General features: G+C 48.2%; 1 protein-coding gene across 1 annotated transcript; it reads left to right on the top strand.

The window, feature by feature from the left end:
* The first annotated feature begins 15,907 nt into the window (after positions 1-15,907).
* Positions 15,908-17,607, top strand: LOC119363244. The gene is made up of 2 exons (XM_037628557.1): positions 15,908-16,204; positions 16,303-17,607. The coding sequence occupies exon 2, from the start codon at positions 16,545-16,547 to the stop codon at positions 17,394-17,396; it is 852 nt and encodes a 283-aa protein (XP_037484454.1). The 5' UTR covers positions 15,908-16,204; positions 16,303-16,544; the 3' UTR covers positions 17,397-17,607.
* Positions 17,608-18,834: the final 1,227 nt, after the last annotated feature.

Raw genomic sequence — 18,834 nt, 5'->3', positions numbered from 1 at the left:
CTTAATATCTGCAGCAAAGTATTTAGTAGCAAAGTAGTATGGAAGTAACGGTAATGGTGGCAAAAGTAACAGTAGCAGTTTTGTAGTGATTGTAACAGTAGCAATGGAAAATTAACTTAGCAAAGATCAATATGTGAAAAGCTCGTAGGCAATGGATCAATGATGGATAATTATGTCAGATGACATTCATCGTGCGACAGTTATAACCTAGGGTGATACGGAACTAGCTCCAATTCATCAATATAATGTAGGCATGTATTCCGAATATAGTCATACATGCTTATGGAAAAGAACTTGCATGACATCTTTTGTCCTACCCTCCCGTGGCAACGGGGTCCTAATGGAAACCAAGGGATATTAAGGCCTCCTTTTAATAAATAATCGGACCAAAGCATTAGCACATCGTGAATACATGAACTCCTCAAACTACGGTAATCACCGGAAAGAATCCCAATTATTGTCACCTTGGGGTATGCGGATCATAACTCATAATAGATGTCTATAACTTGCAAGATAGGATGAAGAATACAAATATATTTATGAAAACATAATAGGTTCAGATCTGAAATCATGGCACTCGGGCCCTAATGACAAGTATTCAACATAGCAACCTCAATCTCAGAACATAGTGGATACCAGGGATCAAATCCTGATAAAACTAACTCGGTTACATGATAAATCTCATCCAACCCATCACCGTCCAGCAAGCATAGGATGGAATTACTCACGCACGGCGGTGAGCATCATGAAATTTGTGATGGAGGAAGGTTGAAGATGATGATGGCGACGAATCCCCCTCTCCGGAGCCCCGAACGGACTCCAGATCTGCCCTCCCGATGAAGAACAGGAACTGACGGCGGCTCCGCATCGTAAAACATAATGAATCCTTCTCTTTGATTTTTTTCTCCCCGAATAGGGTTATATGGAGTTGGAGTTCAGGTCGGAGGGGCTCCAGGGGGCCCACAAGCCTATAGGGCGCACCCTAGGTGGTGGGCGCGCCCCCAGGGCTTGTGGCCTCTAGGTGACCCCCTCTGGTTGATTCTTTCGCCAATATTTTTTATATATTCCAAAAATATTCTCCATAAATTTCCAGGTCAATCCGAGAACTTTTATTTTTGCACAAAAATAACACCATGGCAATTCTATTGAAAACAACACCAGTCCGGGTTAGTTCCATTCAAATCATGCAAATTCGAGTCCAAAACAAGGGCAAACAAGTTTGGAAAAGTAGATACGATGGAGACGTATCAAGGAGTAAGCAACTTACCTTGTTTCTGGTCAAGCATAGATTGCATTTGTGCTCACAGCACTCCCCTCTTGACATCCAAGGGGAGCGATGTGACGAAGAAGAAGAAGAAGGTGAGCACTGAGACGAAGGAGCCCCCTATGCTTTGGGCACTGTCAGCCTCCGTCCACGGCTACGACAGGCGCGAGAGTGCGTTGCGCCAGCCCGACGCGGTCTCCGGGCGCTCAGATGGCATCGTGCCCGAGCACACAGGTGTACCGCCTGCCCCTGGAGCTTCACCAGCGCCGCTCGGGGAACCTACCACCGAGGGCGTGTGTTCCATGATGCGACACTCCTTGTCGCGGCTGCGGCGACCCCGACGCTGGTGGAGGGGGCGACCCCAGAGGACGCGGTGATGCAACCTCAGGAGGAGCCAACCCCCATGGGCCTGCAGGATGCGAAGTCGTCCGCACTCATGGTGCCCAAAGGGAGCCTGGAGCCTCCGGCACCCCAAGCTAGCCACGGCGCTACTTTCTTGGCCACAGCACCAATCGGCACGCCGGTGCCGCCCCCTCGCCAGGCCTTACACTCGCAAACTGCGGCCCCCTGATCCGGCCCGAAGCCTTGGATGAAGCTTACACTGCGCTTAGCTGGATCAGAGCCGATCTTCAAAACCCCGACATGTGCCTTGAGAGGGAGCGCCTTGGTCTCGTCTCGGGGTTGCTCTAAGCTGAGACAGCCACCAGGACGGCCTGGGGTCGGGTGGAGGCTGCCACCGTAGGGAGCAGGAAGGAGGCTGCTGAAGCCAAGGAGGCTCGCGACACGACGCTAGCCACCGTAGCATCTGCCGAGAAGCATCGCGATGAGGCGGATGCCAATTTGAAGGCCCTTCATGAGGAGAAGGCCGCGCGCGCGTGGCAGTTCCACCAGCGGGAGGAAGACCTCAAGGCCTGCGAGGCGAAGCTCACCGATCGCGACTCCGAGCTGACTCATGTGACCTTTGATCAGGCCGCGGAACACGAGCGCCTGGCCAAGCTGAAGGAGGAGGTGTTCGAAGCCCAAACGTCCCATGCCCAGCACGTCTCCGAGGCGACAGCCCAGCTCGACGCCCAGGAGAAGACCCTCGTCGCCGTCGAGAATAAGGCGGCCGCGAAGCGCGACGCCTTCCCCTCCCTCAAGCTCAGGTCTCATCACGCGTTACATTCCATCTGCAGGGATGATTCGAGGAGCCGCTAGCGACCCCAAAGGGCGGCTACACAGGGCTTTCCTCCGATCTTGCTGAAGCTCTCGAGGGTGCTGCTGTTGGGGAACGTAGTAATTTCAAAAATTTCCTACGCACATGCAAGATCATGGTGATGCATAGCAACGAGAGGGGAGAGTGTGTCCACATACCCTCGTAGATCGAAAGCGGAAGCGTTAGCACAACGCGGTTGATGTAGTCGTACGTCTTCATGATCCGACCGATCAAGTACCGAACGCACGGCACCTCCGAGTTCAGCACCCGTTCAACTCGATGACGTCCCTCGAACTCCGATCCAGCCGAGCTTTGAGGGAGAGTTCCGTCAGCACGACGGTGTGATGACAATGATGATGTTCTACCGACGCAGGGCTTCGCCTAAGCACCGCTACGGTATTATCGAGGTGGAATATGGTGGAGGGGGGCACCGCACACGGCTAAGAGATCAATGATCAATTGTTGTGTCTAGAGGTGCCCCACTGCCCCCGTATATAAAGGAGGGAGGGAGAGGCCGGCCCTAGAGGGGGCGCGCCAAGTGTGGGGAGTCCTACTAGGACTCCCAAGTCCCAGTAGGATTCCCCTTTCCTTTCCGGAATAGGAGAGAAGGAAAGAGGGGGAGAGGGAGAAGGAAAAGGGGACTGCACCCCTTGTCCAATTCGGACCAGAGGGGGGCGCACGCCTCCTTCCTTTTGGCCTCTCTCCTCTATTCCCGTATGGCCCAATAAGGCCCATATACTTCCTGCGAATTCCCGCAACTCTCCGGTACTCCGAAAAATACCTGAATCACTCGGAACCTTTCCGAAGTTTGAATATAGTCGTCCAATATATCGATCTTTACGTCTCGGCCATTTTAAGACTCCTCGTCATCTCCCCGATCTCATCCGGGACTCTGAACTACCTTAGGTACATCAAAATACACAAACTCATAATATAACCGTTATCGAAATTTAAGCGTGTGGACCCTACGGGTTCGAGAACTATGTAGACATGACCGAGACACGTCTCCGGTCAATAACCAATAGCGGAACCTGGATGCTCATATTGGCTCCCACATATTCTACGAAGATCTTTATCGGTCAAACCGCATAACAACATAGGTTGTTCCCTTTGTCATATGTATGTTACTTGCCCGAGATTCGATTGTCAGTATCTCAATACCTAGTTCAATCTCGTTACCGGCAAGTCTCTTTACTCGTTCCGTAATACATCATCCTGCAACTAACTCATTAGTTACAATGCTTGCAAGGCTTATAGTGATGTGCATTACCGAGTGGGCCCAGAGATACCTCTTCGACAATCGGAGTGACAAATCCTAATCTCAAAATATGCCAACCCAACAAGTACCTTCGGAGACACCTGTAGGGCACCTTTATAATCACCCAGTTACGTTGTGACGTTTGGTAGCACACAAAGTGTTCCTCCAATAAACGGGAGTTGCATAATCTCATAGTCATAGGAACATGTATAAGTCATGAAGAAAGCAATAGCAACATACTAAATGATCAAGTGCTAAGCTAACGGAATGGGTCAAGTCAATCACATAATTCTCCTAATGATGTGACTCCGTTGATCAAATGAGAACTCATGTCTATGGCTAGGAAACTCAACCATCTTTGATCAATGAGCTAGTCAAGTAGAGGCATACTAGCGACACTCTGTTTGTCTATGTATTCACACATGTATCAAGTTTCCGGCTAATACAATTCTAGCCTGAATAATAAACATTTATCATGAAATAAGGAAATAAATAATAACTTTATAATTGCCTCTAGGGGATATTTCCTTCAGTCTCCCACTTGCACTAGAGTCAATAATCTAGTTCACATCATCATGTGATTTAACACCAATAGTTCACATCTGTATGTGATTAACACCCATAGTTCACATCGTCATGTAACCAACACCCAAAGGGTTTACTAGAGTCAACAATCTAGTTCACATTGCTATGTGATTAACACCCAAAGAGTACTAAGGTGTGATCATGTTTTGCTTGTGAGAGAAGTTTAGTCAACGGGCCTGTCACATTCAGAGCCGTATGTATTTTGCAAATATTCTATGTCTACAATGCTCTGCACGGAGCTACTCTAGCTAATTGCTCCCACTTTCAATATGCATCCAGATTGAGACTTAAGAGTCATCTGGATCAGTGTCAAAACTTGCATCGACGTAACCCTTTATGATGAACCTCTTGTCACCTCCATAATCGAGAAACATATCCTTATTCCACTAAGGATAATTCTGACCAATGTCCAGTGATCTACTCCTAGATCACTATTGTACTCCCTTGCCAAACCAAGGCAGGGTATACAATAGGTCTGGTCCATAGCATGGCATACTTTTATAGAACCTATGACTGAGGCATAGGGAATAACTTTCATTCTCTTTCTATTTTCTGTCATGGTCGGGATTTGAGTCTTACTCAATTTCACACCTTTGCAATACAGGCAAGAACTCTTTCTTTGACTGTTCCACTTTGAACTACTTTAAAATCTTGTCAAGGTGTGTACTAATTGAAAATCTTATCAAGCATCTTGATCTATCTCAAGAGATATTGATGCTCAATATGTAAGTAGCTTTACTGAGGTATTTCTTTGAAAAACTCCTTTCAAATACTCCTTTTATGCTTTCCAGAAAATTCTACATTAGTTCTGATCAACAATATGTCATTCACATAAATTTATCAGAACTGTTGTAGTGCTCCCACTCACTTTCTTGTAAATACAGGCTTCACCGCAAGTCTGTATAAAACTATATGCTTTGATCAACTCATCAAAGCGTATATTCCAACTCCGAGATGCTTGCACCAGTCCATAGATGGATCGCTGGAGCTTGCACATTTTGTTAGCACCTTTAGGATCGACAAAACCTTCTGGTTGCATCATATACAACTCTTCTTTAAGAAATCCATTAAGGAATGTAGTTTTGACATCCATTTGCCAAATTTCATAAAATGCGGCAATTGCTAACATGATTTGGACATACTTAAGCATTGCTACGAGTGAGAAAATCTCATCGTAGTCAACACTTTGAACTTTGTCAAAACCTTTTTTCGACAAGTCTAGCTTTGTAGATAGTAACACTACTATCAGTATCCGTCTTCCTCTTGAAGATCCATTTATTATCTATGGCTTGCCGATCATCGGGGAAGTCCACCAAAGTCCACACTTTGTTCTCATACATGGATCCCATCTCAGATTTCATGGCCTCAAACCATTTTGCGGAATCTGGGCTCATCATTGCTTCCTCATAGTTCGTAGGTTCGTCATGGTCAAGTAACATGACCTCCAGAACAGGATTACCGTACCACTCTGGTGCGGATCTTACTCTGGTTGACCTAGAAGGTTCGGTAGTAACTTGATCTGAAGTTAAATGATCATCATCATTAACTTCCTCACTAATTGGTGTAGGAATCACTGGAACTGATTTCTGTGATGAACTACTTTCCAATAAGGGAGCAGGTATAGTTACCTCAACAAGTTCTACTTTCCTCCCACTCACTTCTTTCGAGAGAAACTCCTTCTCTATAAAGGATCCATCTTAGCAACAAATATCTTGCATTCGGATCTGTGATAGAAGGTGTACCCAACAGTTTCCTTTGGGTATTCTATGAAGACGCACTTCTCCGATTTGGGTTCGAGCTTATCAGGTTGAAACTTTTTCACATAAGCATCGCAGCCCCAAACATTAAAAAATGACAACTTTGGTTTCTTGCCAAACCAAAGTTCATAAGGCGTCGTCTCAACAGATTTTGATGGTGCCCTATTTAAAGTGAATGCAGTTGTCTCTAATGCATAACCCCAAAATGATAATGGTAAATTGGTAAGAGACATCATAGATCGCACCATATCTAATAAAGTGTGGTTACGATGTTCGGACACACCATTACGTTGTGGCGTTCCAAGTGGCATGAGTTTGTGAAACTATTCCACATTGTTTTAATTGAAGACCAAACTCGTAACTCAAATATTCGTCTCCGCGATCAGATCGCAGAAAGTTTATTTTCTTGTTACGATGATTTTCCACTTCACTCTGAAATTCTTTGAACTTTTCAAATATTTCAGACTTGTGTTTCATCAAGTAGATATACTCATATCTGCTCAAATCATCTGTGAAGGTCAGAAAATAACGATACCCGCCACAAGCATCAACACTCATTGGACCGCATACATTGGTATGTATTATTTCCAACAGGTCAGTAGCTTGTTCCATTGTTCCAAAGAACGGAGTTTTAGTCATCTTGCCCAAAAGGCACGGTTTGCAAGCATCAAATGATTCATAACCAAGTGATTCCAAAAGTCCATCTTTATGGAGTTTCTTCATGCGCTTTACATCGATATGATCCAAACGGCAGTGCCACAAATAAGATGCACTATCATTATCAACTTTGCATCATTTGGCATCAATATTATGAATATGTGTATCACTACGATCGAGATCCAACAAACTATTTTCATTGGGTGTATGACCATCGAAGGTTTTATTCATGTAAACAGAACAACAATTATTCTCTGATTTTAAATGAATAACCGTATTGCAATAAACATAATCAAATCATATTCATGCTCAACGCAAACGCCAAATAACATTTATTTAGGTTTAACACTAATCCCGAAAGTATAGGGAGTGTGCGATGATGATCATATCAATCTTGGAACTACTTCCAACATACATCGTCACTTTACCCTCAACTAGTCTCTGTTTATTCTGTAACTCCTATTTCGAGTTACTAATTTTTAGCAACCGAACAAGTCTCAAATACCTAGGGGCAACTATAAATACTAGTAAGGTACCCATGAATAACCTGTATATCAAATATACCCTTGTTCACTTTGCCATCCTTCTTATCCACCAAATATTCAGGGCATTTCCGCTTCCAGTGACCATTTCCTTTGCAGTAGAAGCACTCAGTCTCAGGCTTTGGTTCAGCTTTGGGCTTCTTCACGGGAGTGACAACTTGCTTTCCATTCTACTTGAAGTTTCCCTTTCTTTCCCTTTGCCCTTTTCTTGAAACTAGTGGTCTTGTCAATCATCAACACTTGATGCTCTTTCTTGATTTCTACCTTCGGCGATTTCAACATCATGAAGAGATCTGGAATTGTTTTCGTCATCCCTTGCATACTATAGTTCATCACGAAGTTCTAGTAACTTGGTGATGGTGACTAGAGAACTTTGTCATTCACTATCTTATCTGGAAGATTAACTCCCACTTGATTCAAGCGATTGTAGTACCCAGACAATCTGAGCACATGCTCACTAGTTGAGCAATTCTCCTCCATCTTTTAGCTATAGAACTTGTTGGAGACTTCATATCTCTCAACTCGAGTATTTGCTTGAAATATTAACTTCAACTCCTGGAACATCTCATATGGTCCATGACGTTCAAAACGTCTTTGAAGTCCTGATTCTAAGCCGTTAAGCATGGTGCACTAAACTATCAAGTAGTCATCATATTGAGCTAGCCAAACGTTCATAACGTCTGCATCTGCTCCTGCAATAGGTCTGTCACCTAGCGGTGCATCAAGGACATAATTCTTCTGTGCAGCAATGAGGATAAACCTCAGATCACGGATTTAGTCCGCATCATTGCTACTATCATCTTTCAACTTAGTTTTCTCTAGGAACACATATAAAACATAGGGAAGCAACAACGCGAGCTCTTGAACTACAACATTATTTGCAAAATACTATCAGGACTAAGTTCATGATAAATTAAAGTTCAATTAATCATATTACTTAAGAACTCCCACTTAGATACACATCCCTCTAATCATCTAAGTGATCACGTGATCCAAATCAACTAAACCATGTCCAATCATCACGTTAGATGGAGTAGTTTTCAATGGTGAACATCACTATGTTGATCATATCTACTATATGATTCACGCTCGACCTTTCGGTCTTAGTGTTCCGAGGCCATATCTGTATATGCTAGGCTCATCAAGTTTAACCTGAGTATTCCGCATGTGCAACTGTTTTGCACCCGTTGTATTTGAACGTAGATCCTATCACACCCGATCATCACGTGGTGTCTCAGCACGAAGAACTTTTGCAACGGTGCATACTCAGGGAGAACACTTATACCTTGAAATTTAGTGAGAGATCATCTTATAATGCTACCGTCAATCAAAGCAAAATAAGATGCATAAAGGATAAACATCACATGCAATCAATATAAGTGATATGATATGGCCATCATCATCTTGTGCTTGTGATCTCCATCTCCGAAGCACCGTCATAATCACCATTGTCACCGGCGCGACACCTTGATCTCCATCATAGCATCGTTGTCGTTTCGCCACCTATTGCTTTTACGACTATTGCTACCGCTTAGTGATAAAGTAAAGCAATTACAGGGCGATTGCATTGCATACAATAAAGCGACAATCATATGGCTCCTGCTAGTTGCCGATAACTCGGTTACAAAACATGATCATCTCATACAATATAGCATCACGTCTTGACCATATCACATCACAACATGCCCTGCAAAAACAAGTTAGACGTCCTCTACTTTGTTGTTGCAAGTTTTACGTGGCTGCTATGGGCTAAGCAAGAATCCTTCTTACCTACGCATCAAAAACCACAATGATAGTTCGTCCAGTTAGTGTTGTTTTAACCTTCTCAAGGACCAGGCGTAGCCACACTCGGTTCAACTAAAGTTGGAGAAACTGACACCCGCCAGGCACCTATGTATAAAGCACGTCGGTAGAACCAGTCAAACATACGCGTAATGTCGGTCCGGGCCGCTTCATCCAATAATACCGCCAGACCAAAGTATGACATGTTGGTAAGCAGTATGACTTGTATCGCCCAAAACTCACTTGTGTTCTACTCGTGCATATAACATCTACGTATAAAACCAGGCTCTGATACCACTGTTGGGGAACGTAGTAATTTTAAAATTTTCCTACGCACATGCAAGATCATGGTGATGCATAGCAACGAGAGGGGAGAGTGTGTCCACGTACCCTCGTAGATCGAAAGCGGAAGCGTTAGCACAGCACGGTTGATGTAGTCGTACGTCTTTACGATCCGACTGATCAAGTACCGAACGCACGGCACCTCCGAGTTCAGCACACGTTCAACTCGATGACGTCCCTTGAACTCTGATCCATCCGATCTTTGAGGGAGAGTTTTGTCAGCACGACGGCGTGGTGACGATGATGATGTTCTACCGACGCAGGGCTTCGCCTAAGCACCGCTACGGTATTATCGAGGTGGAATATGGTGGAGGGGGCACCGCACACGACTTAGAGATCAATGATCAATTGTTGTGTCTAGAGGTGCCCCCCTACCCCCGTATATAAAGGAGGGAGGGAGAGGCCGGCCCTAGAGGGGGGCGCGCCAAGTGTGAGGAGTCCTACTAGGACTCCCATGTCCTAGTAGGATTCCCCTTTCCTTTCCAGAGTAGGAGAGAAGGAAAGAGGGGGAGAGGGAGAAGGAAAAGGGGGCTGCACCCCTTGCCCAATTCGGACCAGAGGGGGGCGCATGCCTCCTTCCTTTTGGCCTCTCTCCTCGATTCCCGTATGGCCCAATAAGGCCCATATACTCCCCGGCGAATTCCCGTAACTCTCCGGTACTCCGAAAAATACCCGAATCACTCGGAACCTTTCCGAAGTCCGAATATAGTCGTCCAATATATCGATCTTTATGTCTCGGCCATTTTGAGACTCCTCGTCATGTCCCCGATCTCATCCGGGACTCCGAACTACCTTCGGTACATCAAAACACATAAACTCATAATATAATCGTCATCGAACTTTAAGCGTGCGGACCCTACGTGTTCGAGAACTATGTAGACATGACCGAGACACGTCTCCAGTCAATAACCAATAGCGGAACCTGGATGCTCATATTGGCCAAACCGCATAACAACATAGGTCTTTATCGGTCAAACCGCATAACAACATAGGTTGTTCCATTTGTCATCGTTATGTTACTTGCCCGAGATTCGATCATCGGTATCTCAATACCTAGTTCAATCTTGTTACCGGCAAGTCTCTTTACTCGTTCCGTAATACATCATCCTGCAACTAACTCATTAGTTACAATGCTTGCAAGGCTTATAGTGATGTGCATTACTGAGCGGGCCCAGAGATACCTCTCCGACAATCGGAGTGACAAATCCTAATCTCGAAATACGCCAACCCAACAAGTACCTTTGGAGATAGCTGTAGAGCACCTTTATAATCACCCAGTTACGTTGTGACGTTTGGCAGCACACAAAGTGTTCCTCCGGTAAACGCGAGTTGCATAATCTCATAGTCATAGGAACATGTATAAGTCATGAAGAAAGAAATAGCAACATACTAAACGATCAAGTGCTAAGCTAACGGAATGGGTCAAGTCAATCACATCATTCTCCTAATGATGTGACCCCATTGATCAAATGACAACTCATGTCTATGGCTAGGAAACTCAACCATCTTTGATCAACGAGCTAGTCAAGTAGAGGCATACTAGTGACACTCTGTTTGTCTATGTATTCACACAAGTATCAAGTTTTTGATTAATACAATTCTAGCATGAATAATAAACATTTATCATGAAATAAGAAAATAAATAATAACTTTATTATTGCCTCTAGGGCATATTTCCTTCAGCTGCCGCCGAGGTGACCTCCATCCTAGAGGAGGAGTGCCGCTCACTCTTCTCCGCGGTTGCGACGCGCGTCTTCATCCACCTCTACCTCCAGAATCCGGGCTTCAACTTCGACGCGGTGATCCACCTGGTTGCTCTCGAGTCCCGCGCGACCACTGCAGCTGCCATGAAGGGCCACGTGGATGTGCTGCTGAAGAAGTTCACCTACATTCCTGACACAGAGCCTCAGGCAGTGGAGGCCAGCAGTGGCGACAGCGGCGGCAACGACGTTGACGACAGACTCCCTGTAACTGGGACGGTGGTAGTGACGGCCATGGCGATGATGACCCTTCCTCCTAGATTTTACCCTGCGACATTTACCATTCCTCGTGGAGGCGTCAGACTTGTTTGAATTTGCAAAACATCTGGTGCTTGTAATAATTGTTTGAACTCCCTGATTTCCTTTCCGTGCTTGGTTTCCTTCTTGTTGGCTTTTGTGCTTTGCATCGGCAGGGCCCAGCCCCGCGCATACCTCGACCGCCATTGGGGCGTCCGGATCGCCAGGGCGACACCAAGGGCGAGGGGCTATGTGACTAGTGAGGCCCCTGAGTCGTGATGCTCAGGGATCCCCCTTGACATGCAAGCAGCCCTCATGAAGAAAACATGGGCGACGACGAGGTTAAGTCGGAGCCCTCCTTTGTGCTCTGCGTCGGCAGGGCCCAGCCCCGTGCATACCTCGACGGCCGTTGGGCCGTTCGTATCGCCAGGACGACACCAAGGGGCGAGGGGCTACGTGACTAGTGAGGCCCCTGAGTCGCGATGCTCTCGGCCCCCCTTGGCGTGCGAGCATCCCTCCATACCTTTCCCCGCCAGCTTTTTCCTGGGAGGTACGCGAGAAGACCAGGTACCAAGGACCTGGTGAGGTGGCGCGCGCCAGGCCTGGCCTGAGCGTAGCCCCCGTGTCGAGCCCCCTCGCACGTTGCATCCCAGGGGAATGCTGCGTGAAGGACTGTGCGAAGAGCCAAAAGGCTATCCTGAGGTTGGTGTAGCCGCCGAGGCGCCCTCAGTTGTTTATCCACCAGCGCAGAGCATGGGGCTTCCACTTGGGCGTGGGCATAGCCGCTGAGCAACCGTGTCGTCCGCCAGCGCGGAGCATGGGGCTTCCACTTGAGCGTGGGTAGGGAGCTCTGTGTTAGAGTCTCCGGGCGTGTACAACCCTGTTTCATTCATATGCGTGACTAAGTCAGCACGGGACTCGCGAGGCCCTATCTCAAGGTGGGTTGCGCCTGAATTTTCTGGAGAGGGGCGTGCTTAGTAAACTTGTGTGATGGGGGCGACCTGTGCCGAAGGCCAAACACCTGGGACCCCAGGAGGTGACGCGAACGGGGCCGGCCCGCCAGACGGAGCTCAGTCGCTTGGGTTTGTCGACGCTGTAGGGACGGGCTTGAGCATAGACGCCGTGCCCAGTCTTCTCATGCAACAATCCCGAGGAAAGACACCCGACGCACGGCTCCTGCGACGGCGAAGCGCCGAGTTGCAGTTCAACGAACCGAGCCACGCGCCCTGACTTGCCCACTCCCGATTAGCTCATGCGAGAACAAAGCATGAAGGACCCCGGGAGGTGACGTGCATGAGATTGGCCCGCGAGATAGAGCTCGGTCGCTTGGATTTATCAATGATGCAGGGACGGACCCGAGCACAGACGCCGTGCCAATCCTTAATCATGAGGCGGCCGAGGGCAGGGTTGTAAGGGCGCAACGACATTCGTGGTGACGAGTAGTTTGAAATACTTAGGGAATTCATAAAAGGCAGAGCCAGTTATGATACATGCACAAAACGATACAGCTGCAGGGTAGGGCCCTAACACCTTGAGGATAATGCAGCCCGAGGGGCGCCCTCAACTGAACAAACCAAAAAGTCACCTGGCAATGGTGCTGGTGAAGCGTCGAGGAAGTCGATGAAGCTTGATCCTCGTGATCCTGAGGGCTTCGGAGGCTCGAGAGGCCCAAGAAGCCAAGGGGGGCTCGCAAGGCTCTGAGGCCTCCTGAGCCATCACCGCCTGCCGCTGGGTCTCGTGAGACGCATGCATGGCCTGCACAAGGCGTTGGTACGTAGCTCCCACGTTCACGAGGTCAAACGGCATGCGGATGTAGTTGTAGGGGTAGCCCCCACTCCGGCCGATGCGTGACGACCAGAAGAGGTCCTGCGAAGCGGCCCTATTGAGACCCAGGATGTTAAAGCAGACGCGCAACCCGTTGCCCAGGTCGAGGTGGCAGCTACGCTGGGTGGTGCGGGCGAGCGTGGGAGGACGACGCCGCGGCGGGAGTGAGGGACGACGGAGCGGTGCGGCTATCTCACCGCACGGAGGGTGGCAGTGACGAATCTTGCTGCTCATGAGCAGCAGGGTCAGTGGTCGCGTTATCCACGAGAGAAGGAGAGCGGTGCGGGACGTTGTGGCCCACGGCCGCCGTCTAAGCAACGCGAGCAGCCCGGCGCTCGGCGCGGACTCGGCAGGCGTCGGCCATGGGAACGACAGAGCGGAGGTGAAGTGGAACTGGAAGGAGGATTTCGACACGCTCCTACCTGGCGCGCCAAATGTCGGATTCCGGGCTCCACAGACCCTAGAAGGTTCGAACTCTGGGGTGTGTGCGAAGATGTACCTAAGCTCTAGCCTCTCGCTCATCACCTCATAGCTAAGCCTCGTAGAGTCCGTGTGAACGGGGAAGAAGATGAACACGGTGGCTTACCCAGGTTCGGGCCACCTTGTGGTGTAAAACCTTATTCCTTCTTTGTGGTGGGTTGGCCTCACGAGGAGGTAGATGATGTACTAGTAGAGTGGATGAGCGACCTCGCGAGGGCTCGAGTTGTGAGGATGGAAAGGGTCCGATCCAATCTCTCCCTCTATGGTGATGGCTAGACCATATTATAGTGGCCTCAGTCCTCTTCCCTTATAACTGGGGAGAAGGGAACCCACAACTGCCAATTTTGAAAGGGGACAAATAGTACATCTTAGCCTGACGAATGGTGGTCTTCGCCTGCAAAGCTTCTGGTCGTGACACAGAGGTGCTCCGTGATGACATCCGTCCTGCCGAGCTCGTGGTCTTGGTCTTGTGCACCAGAATGGAAAGCTTTGGGGCCTTCCTTGGGAACCTGCGCTTGCCCTTGCTTCTTTAGCACCGAAGAGGAAATGTCCCTCTGCGCCCGCTGGCGCCCGCCTAGCCTTGGTCGTCATGGCTCACGTCATCATGGCTCACGTCATCATGGCCTCACAAGGCGGGAGGCTTGCATAGAGATCTCCGCTCCTCGGTAGGCAGCCTGGGGAGGCCGCTCCTCTGGAGGTCCTGGCATCGTTCCCCTCGCGAGGTCGGGGGCCCTCGCGAGGGTCTTGTCTTGGAGTTGTCGTAGCTGGGCCGTACCGGGCTGTCGATGAGCCCACGCACTGGGCCGCAGGCAGGCAGATTTGGGTACTCCCGATCCCAGAACGTCGACAGCGGTACTACCGCTAGTAGCCTCAACCAGTCTTACAATAGAAAACAGTGGAAACTCCAAAGATGCGGCGAAGGGTATGTGGGTGCGTATGGGATTGTGTACGTGTTGACCTTTCCGAAGCGGACCCCCTCTTAATAGTACGGTTTTCCTACGACTCAAATCCATCGAAAAAGAAATGCCGGAAAGAAACCGTCTTCTCTCTATAACACCGAGGGGAATAAATTGTCTTGTGGCATATGATGGAATATTTGAAATGCTCAGGGCACACGATTTGTCTGCAAATAGCATTGTCATCAATAACAAAAACCATTAGGGAGAAACATGCCCTAACTGCTACAGAACAACCCGCAAGTAATCGTAGAGACCTCCATCTTCATCAGCAATCCTAGCCACCGTGATTTCGCATCTCCATAGCCGTCACCATCTCCACCACCGTCTCAACCAACTAGCCATACTTTGTAATCGTGTATCACATCCGACAACTATCGCAAGACATATTATCAATCAATAAATCCTCATGATGTGTTCTTCGATAATTTCTTCTTGTGATCTGATCTTCATGTGTGAGTAGTTCGGTAAGGTCATGGGTTAAGGCACAACCCTACAACCCGATGTATATGTTTAAGGGATCGATGGAGCACTTTGAATTAACGTCCCATATGTGTAACATAAAATTCTTTTGTAGTTGCCTCTTGTCTCGTCCGCATTCTTCGTCCAAGCAGGAGATGTTCTACAAAGTCGTTTGTGGCGCAACGTGTGCGTACATGCATTCATATGAGTGAGTGTATGTGCGTATGTATGAACGTCCACATCTGTACTGTATTAAAAAATAGAAAAATAATAATCTTATAACCAGTTTAAAAAAGCTTATGCGCAGAATTATCTCACCACACATGTCGCGCCCCCAAACGCTGTAAGGCTGTAATTTTTTCTTCTTGAAAAGAACCAGAAAAATCGAAATAACATGTGTTTTTGTCTGCCTTCTCCAACCAGTTTACATGTGCCCGTTGTCCTCGCTAATGTTCTAGGCGCTCCAGCTTGTACCTCAGTATACATGTTCTCTATTCACCGCTTCTGGCATCGAGTTGCTCTTAACATGCGAGATTGATTATGTATACGCCCAAGCAAACAAAACAATTTCCGCATCATACGGGGCCATCATCGTGTGCGCCCAGCCGCGGAAGACGAGGATCAGGTGGAGCTCACGTGTCCGCGGAGAGGGACGACCTTCGCCGTCCTGTGATTGGACAGTGCAACCGCGGCAGCATCTCAGGCTCTCCCCAGCCCGAGACCTGTCTGTCTGGTCTCGGCAGCAGCTTGTTGCTGCCCGCGCGCGCCTCCCCGTCTTTTGCGCTGCCCACATTCCCCAAGGCCACCCTACCCTACCGGTGCCCGCGGTCGCCCTCCTATGCTTGTCCTCTTCTTTCCGCCCGCTTGCTTTTGGTCACTCCAACACGGCCAGCTTAGCTTCCGCTTGAGCCCAAGCAAAAGGGAAAGAAAGAAAGGAAGGATGAAATGGCAGACACACTGCCTACTGCCAGTATTTTACTGCACCTGAGTACTACTACTACTACTACCTGACTACTGAAGGAAGGGGGCACCTGCACTTCGTTGTTCTTCTTCGCTGCTGCGATTGAGCTGGTGGTATCTTCTTCTACATCTCGTTGAGAGAGGTTTGCTGTTTTCTTTTTTCCCATCCCGTTGGTTGGTCTCCAAGGTTGCGGCTTTTCTGTTCGACTGGCCTTCATTTGCCATTGTTTGTGTGTTTCAGATTCCAGGTCCACGAACAGGGGTTACATCTTGCGGGGCAAATCTTTGTGCTACAGATGCGGTTCTGACGGATCACTACCATTTTTCAGACCTCAAAGCATGAAGATGTTCTGCATCCGACCCAGCAGAACACGCTCCTGCGCGTGACCGGGCGTCAACCAAAACAGGGCGGTTGCGCTCGCTGCACACCTGGTGTTCGGCGAAAAGCCGCAAAGGCGTGGGCTGCAGCTCGCAACCGTCGCCATGAGAGATCTCGCGTCCTGCCTCAGCCAAACCGGCGTTCAAGTCGCCCACCCCTCCTCCTCAAGCGCCCAGAGCATGGTGCAGTGCGCCTACCTGGCCCGCCTGCGCGGCAAATCCTGCAGGGTCACCGTCACCTGGAGCAGGGCGGCCATGGGGCAGGCTCTGGCCGTCGCCGTCCACGATTCCTCGGGCCGTTGCCTCTGCAAGACAGAGATAAAGCCATGGCTCTTCTCCAAGAGGAAAGGCTCCAAGGCCATGGAGGTGGACGGCGGCGCCCTGGACATCCTCTGGGACCTCTCCTCGGCCAAGTTTGCGGGTGGGCCGGAGCCGCTCCAAGGATACTATGTTGCTCTCATCTTTGATCTCGAGGCTGTCCTTGTGCTCGGGGACATGCCCAGGGTGGGGGATCACAAGGCGTCTTCGGATGCTTTACCTTGTGATGCAGCCATGATAGCCAGGAAGGAGCACACGTACGGGAAGAAGGTGTACTGCACAAAGGCTCGGTTTTCGGACATTGGTCAGCATCATCATATCACCATAGAATGTGACACGTCAGGGACGAAGGATCCAAGCCTGGAGATCAGGATTGGGAAGAAGAGAGTGCTGCAGGTAAAGAGGCTTGCATGGAAGTTCAGAGGAAACCAGACGTTCTATGTTGATGGCCTGCCCGTGGAGGTGCTCTGGGATGTGCACGATTGGCTATTTGGTCCGTCGAATGGATGCGCTGTGTTCTTGTTTCAGTCAGGCCGATCCATGGAGAAGTTTTTGTCAAGGCCATCCTCACAGGATGAAAAGGAGCGTCAAGTGCATCGATTTGGTTTTACTTTGATACTTCACGCATGGAAGGTTTAGTAGCAAAAGCGCGATGGCAGATTTCTTCGATACTCTACATCGGATGAACGAATCCTAACAGTTGAATATAGGATCTAGCAAGCCTAACAAAACCTTGTGCAAGTTTTCATGTTTCTTAGTTGTTTGTTCTAGTTCTAGTGGTGGTTAGCAAGTTGGGTTTTGATCTATCCATATGATTTGGCAATGCCAATGAGTGGTGGAATGCTTGGCTGATTCTAGTGTTCCATTTGTCTTTCCATGCCAGCTTGCGCATTGTGAACAGCCAAGCATTCTTTGCAATTGAGAGTTCTCATTTGTTCTATACTCTTCCATTCTTCAATTCTTCAAGTTTTTCTATGTTAAAAGATAAAAGAATCACCATTCATGTTTATTTTATCATTTGCGTTGTACAATATGCGCATAACACATACACTTCTCATTTGTTCTAGACTCTTCTATACTTTAGTTCTCACCAGTTTTGCTCTTCCAAAAGAATTGGCATTTATTTTTACTTGAACTTGTTTTGTTTTGGTTCAAAGCCAATGCAACATATTTCCCAAATCTAATTTGTTTGCAAAGGGAGCAATCACTTGTTCTTATATATTTCATAGGAGTTTTGTAGTATATACCACACAGTCATCAACTATTATGTAGTTATAATTTGATTTTGAATGGGATGGGTGATGAGAAACCTACATATTAAATTCATTTGCGTGTGACTCAGAATGTATATGTTTGTATGTTATAATGTGGTACATTACCGTTGAATCTGGATGCACTTCACTGTGCGTGCAAGGCACGTGTAACTTACGGAACCGGCTCCTCTACCGTGCCGCTGGGCACGGCAGAGTGCCGTGCCTTCTCATACGCCCAGCCTGTGCATTGATATGGGCCAGAAGGGCCTCACTCCTGGCCGAAAATCCATCTTAACAGCCCAGCCGTTCATCTGATGCATCACAGTTTCCTCAAAAAAAAAAACATGATGCATCACAGGGCTACACAGGCCAACTAATTAACTATTTCCATACAGTCATTTTTTTAATTATTTCCCGGCCCTAAAAACTACTCCCTCCGTCCATAATATAAGAACGTTTTTGATATTATACTAGTGTAAAAAATGTTCTTATATTTTGAGACAGAGGAAGTAGTTAACTATTTCCCAACCCCTAACAAACTATTTTCTCTATAAAATACTAAGAGCAACTCCAACAGGGCGACCCATTTCGACCGTCCATGTTCGTTTGGGTCGCCGCGGACAAAAACGCCGGCCCAACGCGCCGACCCAAATTCAAAATGTGCCTGCTTCGTGTCCGTGCGGATGCATTTCAGGCCCCAAGACACGTCGCGCGTCTCCTCGGTGTCCGCCGCGGTACCACACGTTGGTCGGCCAACCACCGCACTCCGTCATATTTAACGCGTCCACCTACCGCGTGCGGGCCCACGCGTCAGCGACTAGAAG

Source organism: Triticum dicoccoides, chromosome 2B, assembly GCF_002162155.2.
Source record: "Triticum dicoccoides isolate Atlit2015 ecotype Zavitan chromosome 2B, WEW_v2.0, whole genome shotgun sequence".
Classification (NCBI taxonomy): domain Eukaryota; kingdom Viridiplantae; phylum Streptophyta; class Magnoliopsida; order Poales; family Poaceae; genus Triticum; species Triticum dicoccoides.
This window is presented reverse-complemented; position numbering and strand designations above follow the sequence as displayed.

Coding starts and splice junctions, on each gene's coding strand:
- LOC119363244 (XM_037628557.1), top strand. CDS start 16,545: ATGAGAGATCTCGCGTCCTGCCTCAGCCAAACCGGCGTTCAAGTCGCC.